This window comes from Perognathus longimembris, chromosome 2, assembly GCF_023159225.1.
Source record: "Perognathus longimembris pacificus isolate PPM17 chromosome 2, ASM2315922v1, whole genome shotgun sequence".
Lineage (NCBI taxonomy): Eukaryota > Metazoa > Chordata > Mammalia > Rodentia > Heteromyidae > Perognathus > Perognathus longimembris.
The window spans coordinates 63006437-63020557 of record NC_063162.1 but is presented as its reverse complement, the minus strand read 5'-3'; the positions used below and the strand labels follow the sequence as shown (position 1 = coordinate 63020557).

General features: G+C 37.5%; 1 protein-coding gene across 3 annotated transcripts in view; it reads right to left on the bottom strand.

The window, feature by feature from the left end:
- Parg (poly(ADP-ribose) glycohydrolase) overlaps positions 1–14121 on the bottom strand; it is a 120548-nt gene that overhangs the window by 39491 nt on the left and 66936 nt on the right. For all 3 annotated transcript variants that reach the window (XM_048339291.1, XM_048339293.1, XM_048339292.1), the window contains 2 exons: positions 7825–7904; positions 3481–3541 (listed from right to left, as the gene is read on the bottom strand). In XM_048339291.1, coding sequence (XP_048195248.1) covers positions 3481–3541; positions 7825–7904 — 141 coding nt within the window. The remainder of the gene's footprint in view (positions 1–3480; positions 3542–7824; positions 7905–14121) is intronic.

Genomic DNA, 14121 nt, shown 5'->3' with positions numbered 1-14121 from the left:
TTTCTATATATGTGGTGCTGAGGAATCGAACCTAGGGCTTCATGTATACAAGGCAAGCACTCTTGCCACTAGGCCATATTCCCGGCCCCTACTTCTCCTTTTAAAGTCAGAAAAGCAAAGCACAGAAAGTACTCAAGTAACCTGCTCAGCAAAGATCTGAATGTAGATAGCCTAACTCATTGGCCCATTCTCTTAACCAGTATAATAAATACAATTACAGAAAAAGTTTATCATCTCTTGTGGAAAGTATTTAAGTTTCACTGTTTTTTCTAAATTTCCTTTCCTTGATTCTATTTTCCTAGCTATTTTATTCAGAGAGACCACATGTGAGTAAACTACTAAAAAGATAAGCAGGATCTAGAACTCTCTGAACTGTCATGTCAGGACAGAAATTCTATCTGTTCAGAAATATTCTCTACAACTGAAGTTGGTGACTTCATATTACAGTTCTTACTTTTGGTATGGCTTGAAGTATCCCCTCAGGTGCCCGACAGGTTTCCTGTTCTGGTCTCAGCAAATCCTCGCCCTCCTGCCTCAAAGTCAAAGATACTAACTATTGTGGCTCTCTAAAATCAACTAAGCTTGGCTAAAGCTAGGTACTGACAATCCAAGGGCTAACTGAAACATGCCAGAAATTTGGGGATTCAGAAAACTCTCCAAGTTCCTCGTTCCCAGCTATCCTCTTGGCAATACCCACCATCCTTAACCATCCTTATCTCTTCTTCATCCTCCCTTGATAAGTACATGCATGTCTCTGATTTTGTGGAGTCAGGGAAACTGATTATCTATGGTGGTGCTATGGTCTGAACTCAGCCCTGAGCTTGCTAGGCAGGCACTCTTCTGCTAAACCATGCCTCCAGTCCTATTTTGTGCTGGTTATTTTTTCAGATTTCTGCCTGGTTTTGATTCCTCCCCAGGCTCGATAGCATACATCTATTTTAGGCTTCTTGTTGTAAGTGGGATGACAGACACATGCTACCATGCACAGTTTTTTGGGTCTGAGAGTCTTGTGGACTTTTCAGCCTGAGTTGGCCTAGAACTGCAATCTTCCCATTTTCAGGTGCTTTTCACCATTCCCACCTATGGACTGAGAAGGGGTTCTCAAAAACTTTTCTTCCTGGGCTAGCCTCAAACTGCAATCATCCCTTTTAGAGCCACCCAAGTAGTTAAGAATAAAGGATCAGTAGCACCTAGGTTTGGGACTCTGATTTTAACTGAATTCTCTAACTCACTTATGAAACAACAAACATTTTTTAAAATGATTGATAAAAATTAGTTAGAAAAGGTACCAAATAAATTTGACCTATGAAAGTCAAAGGTAAATTCTTGTTCTCACTTAGAGGCAAAGTGATTGCATTTTATTCAAGTGGCAAGCCTCACTAGTCTTTGCACTTCTACCTGTCCCTTTTCTCCAATATGGCAATATACAAATGGGTGTCCATTCACGTTAATGGCAAATTAATAAGCCTTGTAAATAAGGTATACAATACCAAGGTGACATGAATGATACCCTGTAATTCTAAATTCTTGTCACTCTAACAGAGTGAAAAGCAATCTCCTTTACTCAGTCTGGCCTGATGACACAGCACAGCGCTACTTTTAATTCGAGGAAACAAATTTTAAGATAAACTAATGAATGCATGTCAAAAACAGGATTAAAACTCAGCAACTATAATATGTATGGTATGTGTACAATGTTAGAAGTGGGAGAAAGTCAAGAAAGCACTTTTAGGATACACAAAGGAGGGCTGAATGTTAAAGAAAATTAGAACTTAGATTTAATTATTCTAAGATCAAAGAAGAACCAAGAATGAAGGAAGGGAATAGAGCACAGGTTTTTTTTGTACTTACAGTTATTATATAACAAGTAACAGTGGACTGGACTGATGTACAACAGTCAATTTTCCAGTCAATTTCCCAAGCTGTTCTGCCTCAATCTGTCTAAGTTATTACGGAGCTAACAGATATTTCTAGTAGGTATCCAGGCCAGATGACTTCCTGTATCCTTTTACTTCTAATATACCATGACTCCAAAGTTGTATGTTTTCTTCTTTTTCTGACTCAAAATTTCCCCTCTCTTTTCATGTTTAATCTTTATCTACTCTCTATTAATAATCATCTCAACCCTGCACTTAGCCTTCTGAAGTACGCTTTTCTTTCACCTCACAAATGCCTTTGATGGATGAACACCTCTCAGGAAACCACCCAAGCAGGGAGGCCTACTCAATGTAACTTTCCTTAAGAGTAATTCTTTCTTATCAGTAGCTCCAAATGAAACAATTATAAATTATAACAATTATTAGAAGTGAAAATGGAAGCACTGCTTAATGACAAACCTAGATGCATGTTAGGTAGTAAATTTATTCCTTACTTCTATTTAAAAAGTAGATCTATGTTTAAGTATGAGAGGAATTTGCTTCAGATTAGGAAATATGTTAACTACTCAGGGTATTAAAGATGTAACAAATTTGAGGGCTGAGCATGGTAGCTCACAACTGCAATTCTAGCTTATCAGAAGGCAGAGGTCAGGAGGATCACAGTGTGAGGCCAGCCTGAGCAAAAAGTTAGTGAGACCCAACATGCGGTATGGGTGGGACAAACTTGTGATCTCATCTAAACAAGAGGCAGGAATAGGTAGGAAGAATGCTGTCTGATATCAGAACAGGCAAAATATGATTTTTTAGCCAGTCCTGGGGCCTGGGATTAATGGCCTAGGCACTGTCCCTGAGCTTCTTTTTGCTACCTCTACACACTCTACCACAGGGCCACTTCCGGCTTTTTCTGTTTATGTGGTGCTGAGGAATCGAACCCAGAGCTTCATGCATGCTAGGCAACCACTGCACTGCTAAGCCATATTCCCAGCCGCACAAAACATGAAATTTTATCTAAAAAAATAACAAGCAAAAAAGGGCTGGGGTGTGGCTCAAGTGGTAGAGAGCTTACCAAGTAAGCATGAGACCCTCTGTTCAGTTCTCCCACCCCTACCTAACCCTTACAATTCTAAGTTATTGATTATTCTCAATATTTACACATAAGAAAAAATCTGCAAGTAGTAGACATGAAGAACCAAATTCAAAATTCCTGTCATTGAGACAATTTCTAGGCTCTTTGCATTTTAGTATACTAAAAACACTTTCCTTAGTATTATCCTAAAAACAAAGCCAGAAAATATAACCACTAATGAAAAAGGCATAAGTATTGAAATTTTACTTAATCTTAACATAAACATTTCTTAATTCTAAGCAAAATGTGTTTCAGAAGACAAAAGGAAGGCAAATGGTAGAAGTCAAAGGGCTGTTCATTTTTAATTTAAAAATAATTTTTTAAACAATTAGAGCTATCGATAGGTTACTTATGAGAAGAAACTCTCTGGCTGTAGGGCAATTAGAGGTCAAGAAACCTTTATAAGGGCTAAAAAATAGAATCTTCTCATGGTATGACAGTCCTAATCTACAAGTCTATGGTTATTTTGATTATTACCTTTCCCACTCTGGAAAATCTTCTAGACTCTGTCTTGTAAATGTCACCAACCCAGTAGGCTCTAAAAAAGGAGGAAAGAAAAAACAAAACAAAACACAAAGTAAACTTCAGCGCGTGCACACACACACACACACACACACACACACACACACACACACACACACACACACACTCAGCCAAAGAATGGGTCCAATGGAATGAAACTAAGGAGGAAATACCAAGTTTAGTATATAGGCTTGAAATATGGTCATCTCTCTGTAACTGTGGAGAGTTGTTCCCAGAACCTACTAGTATATACCCAACTTTATGGATGCTCCAGTCCCTATGTTTACATATCATATTTTCCCATATACTTTAAATCATCCCTAGATTATTGATAATACCTAATACTATGTAAATGCTACATAAATAGCTATTTACCACATGGTTTATGAGGATAATGACAAGAAAAGGCAGCACATTTGAGTGCAGATTTTTTCTTTTTAGGAAAGCTCAGGGTAAACTTACAATAGAATATTGCTTTTGAAACATTCTCCTTATATCAGGAGCTCCTATAAAATAGTATGTTCTCACTAAATAAAACTATGCAATTAACAGCATTACAGTAGAATTTGAGAGCTAGTATACTTTTCCTTTTAAAGCATTAAAAAAACATACATAGTTGGTATAGCTGCAACAACAAGGACAAAATTGACATCCAATCTGTAGATTATATTTCAAAGAAAAGCCTTAACCCTATGTTCTAAGACTGGTAAGCAGACAGACATTTCTGTTCTTTATGTTGATATAAAATGTCTATGATTTAAAAAGAGTAACTTTGGCATGCCCTTTACTTCATACAATATGGCGATGGCTCAGATGATAAGCAACTGCTCTACTGGCTAGAAGCCACCTTAACTGGAAGAAGAATTACCACTTCTAAGAGGTTAGAGAATAAAGATGACATTTTTTAAGGAAGTAATAGATTTGAAAGGACAAAAATGAAGTATTATTAACGCAGTCAATAAATTTAGAGATCTTCTCCTTTTTGTTAGATTTACTTTTTTTCTAAAAGCCTATGTCAAAACAAAAAATAAATCAGCTGGCCAAAAGTAATCTGTCTGCTTAAAGGGCTATGCCACTTTTGTTACAAAAGAAAAAAAAAAAAGCTCTTAGGCACATAGAGATGTCAGGAACTATTAGTGATAATAGTGTTGAGTCCAAATAAAGCTTAGCTATAATTTCATTCCTAAGGACAATTCTGCATCTTAGTTTTTTGTTTTTTTGCCAGTGCCAGTACCAACTCAAATACCACAGTGAGCAGCTGAATGCTGAATTAGAAAACAGACTTAAAAAAAATCTCTTCAGCTCTGTGGTACAGTTTTGCACGTGTACTCTCAGCTAAGAGGGACATGGTCAGAAAGACTGAATTCAGACACTGGCATGGGCAAAAAGCATGAGACCCAAGATAAATGTGGCCTAGTGATAGAGTTCTTGCTTAGCATGCATGAAGCACACACATAAACAGAAAAAGCCAGAAGTGGCACCGTGGCTCAAGAGGTAGAGTGCTAACCTTAAGCAAAAAAAAAAAAAAAAGCCAGGGACAGTGCTCAGGCCCTGAGGTCAAGCCCCAGGACAGGCACCAAAACAACAACAATAAAACTCAAGTGAAAAGGACATGCCTCAAATAGTAGAGCATTGGCTTAAAAGTAGAAGTTCCTGAGCTCAAAGCACAGTAAAACCTCAAAATATGTTACTTTTTATTAACATGCATCTTTTTGTTTTGTTTTGTTTTGCCAGTCCTGGGGCTTGAACTCAGGGCCTGAGCACTGTCCCTGGCTTCCTTTTTTTGCTCAAGGCTAGCACTGTACCACTTGAGCCACAGTGCCACTTCTGGCTTTTTATATATGTGGTACTGAGGAATCGAACCCAGGGCTTCATGTATACAAGGCGAGTACTTTACCACTAGGCCATATTCCCAGCCCTTAACATGCATCTTAAACTATTTTTTACAATATTTAACCCTAAATGATGGAAAATATATTTCAAACATACATGTAAGGGAGCAAAGAATCTGAACCAGAGAAGCAATTCTAACAGATTAGGATGGATTGATGTCATTTTTCAGTTACTTGCAGAGAAGATCATTAGCTGTCTTCTATACAAAGAGAAACCTAGAGAAGTTCACAAACAATGCTGGCAAAGGAAGATTAAGTGAGGAAGGCACAGTTCTTCAGATAAACTTTTTTCGTATTTTAGTAACATCTTTTTGGTTTTTTTATATTATTATTAAGTAGTTGTACAAAGGGACTAAAATTCTCTAAGTCAGCTTGTAAGTACAATACTTCCTGGTCAATGTTCCCCATTTTACTTCTTTCATCCTACACTCATCCAGAAATAATTATTAACAAAATGCCTTGAGAGCATGTTGGCATTATCTAACTTAGAATATATGACCTATAAGATAATTTATATAAAACAATTTCATTCAGAAAGCTCTTTCAAATCCTTCAGTCTTCCATTGTTTTCTTCTTCTCACAGGTATATGTGATGGTACTTCCTACCATCTATGTTTTAGATTTGATTAAATAAAGTACTTCAAACAGGATTCTCAGTCTCTTTTCAGCAGGCTCCAGGACTTCTAAGCAATTTCTATCATTATACTAAATATCTTTTATTCCCTTTAGTTTTTCTTCTTTAAGCCACTGAATTTATATTGTCAAAACCTATAATATCTCACTCTATTTCTTTAGTTCTTTGAACTAAATTAACATGTATAGTAAAAAACCTGGAAAATAGGATGTTTAATTACAATTTATTCCTCTCAGTCTAATTTGTGAGATATTGTATGCTTCTAACTTAAAAAATTAAAATCAAACTTTGAGCTTTCTCAAAACACCTCAAATTCTAAAACACAGAAAGGCAAATTAGCTTTCAGAAAAGAAATATATTATTTGGTCCCTAGGAGAGAAATATTTGTAATAATTCTATTTAGATTGAAAAACCCTGTCAGTAAAAAAGAAAGTAATTGTTTTTCTAACAAGTCAGTATAAATTCTAATTTGATGCTGTGTTTTATAAACCCGAAAGACACTGCATTTTTCTTAATGTTTTATTCCATACTGAGAACCAAACTAAAACTCAATAACGTAGGAGATAAATACTCCTTTGTAAAAAAAGATGATTTTCCCCTTAAATATTAAAACCATGATTCTTGATTTCTTTCCAAAAATTAGAACAAGGTCCAATGTTACATATGAAGGGGAAGAACACAAAATAGAATGTAATGTGGGGAAATTTTTAAAGTAGGAGAAAAACGACTCTAGGAAGCTTTGAAGATATGTTTAAGAAAATCTCACAAGATTTGGCCAGAAGTGCCAAGAACTCATTTGAGCAGAATAGACCTGATTTACTTAGCAAAAGAAAACTTTTTTGCCAGTAGTATAGTTTTAACTCAGAATATCAAACTTTGCTTGGCTTGCTTGCTCAACTGGTGTTCTACCACTTGAGTCACACCTCTGGCCAAGCTTTTTGCCACTTATTTTGGTGATAGAGTCTCTCAGACGTCTCTGCTCAGCCTGGCCTTGAATTGTAATTTTCCAGATTTCAGTCTCTTGAATAGTTAGGATTAGAGGCTTAAGCTCTTAGCTCTTAGCTAGTAAAAGGAAACTTTTAAGCTTGTAGGCAAGGCTACCCAATGATAATAGCTAATATCTTAAGCATGTATACTCTTCTTTAATATCTGTAATAGCCTGATTTTTATTTCACAGATAAGAAAACTGAGGCAGAGTTAAAAAGCAATTTGGTCATGGTCATTCAACTGGATCTACCACCAACTGGTCATTACCTGCACTTGCTAGAAAGGTATTGTGGCCTCAAACTACCACCAGATACCAGTAAAGCAAGATGGTGAGGTCCAACAGAAGAAGACAAACAGGTAAACACTAAATTTAATTTAGTTTTATAAGAACTCTACAAAGAGTTTAAGAGGGCAAAAGATAAAGAATGGATAGGAAAACATTCTTTGATCATCTAAATGAATCTCAATTAGTTAATGCTTCTTTATTTTCTGGTCAATATATATTCCTTTGAAGTGCCACTTCACTGCTTTTTTGGCTGATAAAAAAAATCCTTTAATGTTTACTACAGATTTAAAGTATGATTTCAGAGCATGCAGAACACATACACATTCATAGCATACACTTTTGTATTTATATAACAGAGTCTAAGTTATACCATTTTATAACTGCTGTTTAACTGTGGTTTGGGCAGGAAAGTGTATGTTAGGTCCAAAATGTCCCTCACTTGTCACTTGATTTGAACTGTCCTCATTCACATAATTACATCAAGAATAAAAGGAATTTACTTTTCTCAGTGACTCTTCTAAAGTAGCAAAAGAGTGTTTTCAGTTTCTCTGGTTTCCTTGATGAACGTCCTTCAAACAGTCTGAAAGAGACCAAAAATATGAGAGTATGGAGTTAAAATGCCTTAATGACTCAGGAAAAACTAAATCTGTTATTTCCACTCAGGAATACAAAAGAATTCTTTCAGAAGGTGACTTGGTAATAATGGAAGATGGCACACTGGTTTGGATTCTAAGGGTATCTGAAGAGTACTGAATCCCACTAGAAACAGGCTTCTTCAAAGCTTACACCACTACAATCTCCAGGGAAAAGGCACTATGTCTAGTCTCTCAAGGTCAATCAGGGCCAGTCAGTTAAAGCACAGCCATTTCCTTCATGGCAAAAAAAAAAAAAGGGGTGGGGGAATTATAATGTACACTATTACTGGTAACTATATAATTAAACAAAAATGGTAATGTGAGGGGAATGTGATGAAAGTTAAGCAGGTATAGTAAGATAATGATGACTATTAAGTACCAAATAGACCTATTACATAATGAATGTTTCTGTCTCCCAATATTCCTATGTCAGAGCTAGAATCCACAAAGTAGTTGCATTTGGAGGTTGGGCCTGTAAAAAGGTAGTAAGGATTAACCAAGGAAATATCCTAATCTATGAGACTAGGGTCCTTATAAAAAGAAAGAGACACCAGAGCATCGCTTGTCATGTGAAGGCAGAGGGAAAGCAGTGATCTACAAGACAGGAAAAAAGTCCTCATCTGGAACCAAAGTGGATAACACTGTAATCTGGGGTGTCCAGTCTCAGAATTGTAAGAAAACAAGTTTCTGTTGTTTGGGCCATCTATTGAGTGGTATTTTGTTATGACAGTTCAAGCTGATTAACAACAATCCTTTGCTTGGTAACCCAAACAGTGCCTACACTATGTCATCCAGTTTCCAGCAACCTGGATCTACACTGCTTAATGTGATTTTCTTTGAAATGGCACGACATTGTTATGGGTAACATGTAATTCAATTTATCTTGCTGAAAGAAAAGCAGAGCTTTAGAAGCATAGGAACTCAGTAAGCAGCTCACTAAAAGATCTTTCACATAAAAGCATGCGTTTGTGCGTAAATTCTAGTTTTCTAAAGGCATTTAAAAATTGCAAGAAGATTTGGTGGCTACAAATGATAAGAATTCTCTGCCTCTAGCCATATATTATGATTTTAAATCAAGAAACCCTTCAAGCAACAGTCTACTTTATTAAGTGCTGAAATGGGTAATATGTTTCACCACTAGAACAGCTTATGTAAGTATATAGATAGGGAAAAAGTTACTTTTATGAGAGAATCCTATTGAGCAACTGAAATGAATTAGGAAAAGGAGATGAAATACAGGTATCAAAAATTCCATTTACAATTATCTGAAATCTATACTATAGGGTCAACTTCTGGAAAAACAACTTCTGTGAATATTTCCTAGAAAGAAATGCTTGGGTAGTATTTTAACCATCTAAAATTTAATCTATTAAAAATAGTTTCAGTGCTCATGTAATAATTGTTACTCATTTCAGACTATTTAAAATATTTAAGTGGAGGAACTGGGGCTTGAACTTAGGGCCTGGGTGCTGTCCCTTAGCTTTTATGCTCAAGACTGGCACCTTTCTGCTCAGGATGGTTTTGAACAGTGATCCTCAGATCTCAGCCTTCTGGGTAGCTAGGATTACAGGCATGAGCCACCAGCCCCTGGCAACATGCATGCTTTTAAAACCGCATGCTACCTGAAAAAAAAAAAGGCAGGTTTCAGCTTGATTTCTCTACAATGTATCAACCAGAATAGCTTGTTTATCAAAATGATAGCCAAAATATAAGAGCTACTTGGTAGTTTATTTAAACATCATATTTTAATAAATATATTTTATACTAATGAAGATCTTGGGCTGCACTGCAAAACCCCTTCTGAGGGTGGCAAACAGTATGAACACAGACAGTAGCCACCACCTTTTTCTGGAGATGAACTGGCACATCACACAATTCAGTTAAAGGGAAAAAGTTCTTCTGCAGGGAAAGGAGGCAAAATGGCCATTGTTCCTAAGGAAAAATTCCCTAAAACACAAAAAGGAAAGTGTCCCTAGCACCTATTATGTGGTCAGGTGTTTACAAAATTGCATGAAAGTCCACATATTTCATGACTATGATGAGAGATTATTGATTTTAGGAGTCCCTTGAGACTACATGTTTATTATTTTGGTAATATGGATGTTTGTGGAAAAGTAGATGGATGTCACTATCATTATACAAATGAGTGACACTGTTCAACACATGTCCAAATCTTAACAGTCAGATTAAGCATAATCTCAATGTAATATATTTATTTGTGGCCCCAAGCCAAATTTCAAATCTCCGTGTAACCAAACAGGCTTTCCCATTTCCCTGATGATGGGTGGGAATGTGTGGATGGATATGTGTATAGCAGTGAAGATACAGTCAGAGGGAGGAAGTTAGTTTAAAACCTTTACAACAATTCTCAGACTTGGATGCTAATGACTTTTAAAGTACTATGTTACAGCCACTAGATAAAAGGAATTATACCACCATTGCAGTAAGTGAAAATAACAGGAATGTACAGGTAACAGGCATGAAAGAAAAGTCATCATATGAAAGTGAGGTGCAATCTAAGGTTAAGGGTCTTGAGAAGATAATGACAAAAGGATTGAGCATGGAGCCCAAGAAGAGAAAGGGGAAGATAGGAGAACAGAAATGGGACTGAAGATGGAGGGAGGGATTGAAATGCAAAAATAAAGACATTACTGAGAAAAAAAGACACAGATTCAGAGAGAGAGAAGACCTCATATAGCCAGGCATGGTTTGTTTTTAGACTCTTCTCAACATCCTTTTCACATATATATGTGTGTATATATATACATGCATATATATTCATATGTATGAAAATTTGTACACAAACTAAGCTATAATAACTTCTGTGCATGTGAAGATATTTCAGTATGTTACTAAATGATAACTACAGATTATTTTTAGAAAGACAGTCCTATAACCTCACTTTGTACTAAATAAAATAGTTTGCATTTTCAAGGGAAGAAGTCATTCAAGGGTCAGATACTTATTAGCTTGTGATTTTCTTTCCATACTTATAAAGAGAAACATGGTTTAATAAAATCTTTCCCTGAATGGAATATTGATAACATTACTGGAATTGGATTCTAGACACACACCCTGTACCATTTGGAGTTAAGGATTAATTCCATTTGTACATAGTAAATCAAGCATGAAGCACTATAACCTCCACTTTAAAACAGAAGCAAGGGATAATATGGGTTTCAGCCATAATGTCATTCCTGGCTCCTTTGTGAGGCACTCTGCCATATGGCCCCAGCAGCATTTTTAATTCAGGGAAGAGGCAAGACATAAAAGCCTTCTAGGCTGACCATTGCTGAGACCCATAATTTATCTCTGACCATCTACTTTCTATGCAATTTCAGAAGCATCAATGCTAATCACATTGGAAGCCTTTATATGAATGTTTAGGCCTTGAAAGGCAATCAGGGGAAAAGGTCAGGAGTATTTAACATAACTAAGCAGGTCTGGAAGAATACAACAATAAATAAAAAGGGAAGACTTATCTGATTTACTGACATCAGTCTCCCATCACATACTCAATCAACTAGGCAGCCATCCCTCATTTGAGATTAAATAACTTATAGCGCTCTCTCTCTCTCGCTCTCTCTCTCTCTCTCTCACACACACACACACACACACACACACACACACACCACTCCCAAGTGCCAGAACTATAATCATAAATACAAACCATGCAGAAAGGAAACACACTGACAACAAAGTGCCACATAATCAGCTTACCAAATGGTTCATCAGATTGCTGCATGGGAAAGTGGGACTTTGAGATGTCTTCCAATTCCAGAGAGCTCTTAGAGAATTATGCTTTTGAGAGGCAGTGAGACACAATGAAAGGCATGGAGTTTGAACAAAATTAAGTCCCAATTCTGTGGCAAGACGTTCACTTTCCGTGAACAAAATAATATGAGTCCCTACCTAGAAACTTCCACAGACAGAATCAAAGTGTGCCATTGACAGATGCATCCATGCTTAGATAGTCACTGTTCCTGCCTGTCACTAAAGCACGTCATCTCCTACTGAGAAACAAGTGCAGACAATCTGCCTGCTGAAAGTCCTTGTAACTATGAAGACTATCATGAGCTTAGCAGCTTTAATTCATTTTCAATGTTCTAGTATCCAAAAGAACATCCATTAGCCAGCAAGACAAGAATATGTCTGGCTTCAAATCTTCAACAAACCCAGTTAAACTCTTATTTGGTGAAAATGTTATTTACTACAAGCTGAAATCAATCATGATCACTCTGGGCTTACAGATGGCTTTGGCTCATTTAATAGAACAAGAATTATCTCTAAGAATTGTCCTAATTGCTGAGTAGCTATGAGGTATTAAGTTATTACTCTGGTATATTCAAAGGAAGATTGTGAAGCAGGGTGATTAGGGACACAACTTGTAGAAGCAGGCGACATCCAAATTCTTCCAGTGACTGTGTGAACGATACTGAACAACCCACACACTCAGACTTCCACCTTTTCCATGTGGAAAATGGAAATTGTAACAATACCTAATCAATAATACCTTCACTTGGTTGATTCAAGAATTAAGTAAAACATAATTCAGAAATGATTAGCACAAGACAATTTCTTGATAAATAATTAACTATTATTATTATTCAGATATTCTCATGCCATTTTTTTCTGAAGCCATAGCAAGACTAGGTACTTGAGCTAAACACCTACTAAGAAATCAATATGTATTTATATAAAGTGTTTTCATTGTCCTAATCTATATTCCTTTCATCAAGAAAAAAATGGCCTAGCCTCACCAGCCCCCTCTGGCCTTGCCTCCTGTCAAGCCTAACATGCTTACACCCTGGGCCAATAGGTTTAGTAATTGATAGAGTATACTAAAAGGCTTAGAGTTTTAGCTAAATGATCATGGAACAGGAAAACCACATTTAGTGTTTGTGGCTAACGCCTATAATCCTAGCAACTCAGAAGGCTGAGATCTAAGGATTTCTTTCAAAGTCAGCTCAAAGTCCCTGAGACTCTCACCTCATTTAACTACCAAAAATAAGCCAGTAGTGGAGCAGTGGCTCAAGTGGTAGAGCGCTAGCCTTTAGCAGAAAAAGCTCAGGGACTGTACTCAGGTCCTGAGTTCAAGCCCTAGGACTGACAAATACATAATCTCCCAACACTCACCCAATCACCCCCATCCCACACCAAGTTTAGTGTTTTTGAGCTAAATGATGGCGCTCACTAAAAACAAATTTAATGATTCAGCTAAATGACCATATACACTAAAAATAGGTTTAGGGTTTGAGCTAAACAGCTCACTAAAAACATGAAGGTACAGAGCACCCATCAAAAATTTTAGCCAGTCATAACAACAGAATCTGTTTTATAATACTACATCTAACAAGAAAAGGTAGTGAAGTGCCAGACTTTGAAGTCAGGATCCATTTTACCACGCGAACCACACTTTACCACGCGAACCTGAGATAAGCAGGCCCGGTAAGCAGACCTAGGACAAGCCCATTAGGGCCCAGTTGGTCTAACTCTAACCACTGGGAATGCTTAATACTGACCACCCCTAGAATCCAACCCTGAGTCAGTCATATTTGTACCTGTATCCTAATCTTGCTTGCTTGAACACCTGATTGTTGTAACTTTGTTCTTTGCCGTTATAAGCCCTGTGAAATCACAGCTCGGGGCTCTCTCCCAACCTCCACTGTGTCGGTGGGTAGGACAAGGCCCGAGTTGCAGCGCGCTTAAATAAAGTCTTGCCTTGCTTTTGCATTTCAGAATGTCTGAGTCTTGGTGGTCTTCTTGGTGGTGGTTTCACGACTTGGCACATTTGGGGGCTCGTCTGGGATGGCCCCAGAGACCCCCGAGACCCCAGACTCCACAGGTAAGAAAATAGCGCTGTTCATTCTGTGTGTCTGTGTCTGTGTGATTTGTAGTTTTTGTTTTCTGTTTTGGCCAGCCACCTGAATCTGAACCTGTAGCTAGTGAAGGACCAGCTGGAGTGGACACGCTCGTATGGGCAGTCCTGGAGGACTTAGGGGACGCCTCAAGCCCTCCACAGGGGGCTCAGGCTTCCCACTACCACCCTGAACCTGAAGGACTGGACCGGGAGGCCCTTCTAATGGGCGCCCGTCCGGTCCACTCTATATTCGGGGTTGTCTGGTCCGCTCCTACACAGGAACGGGAGAGAGAGAGCCTCAA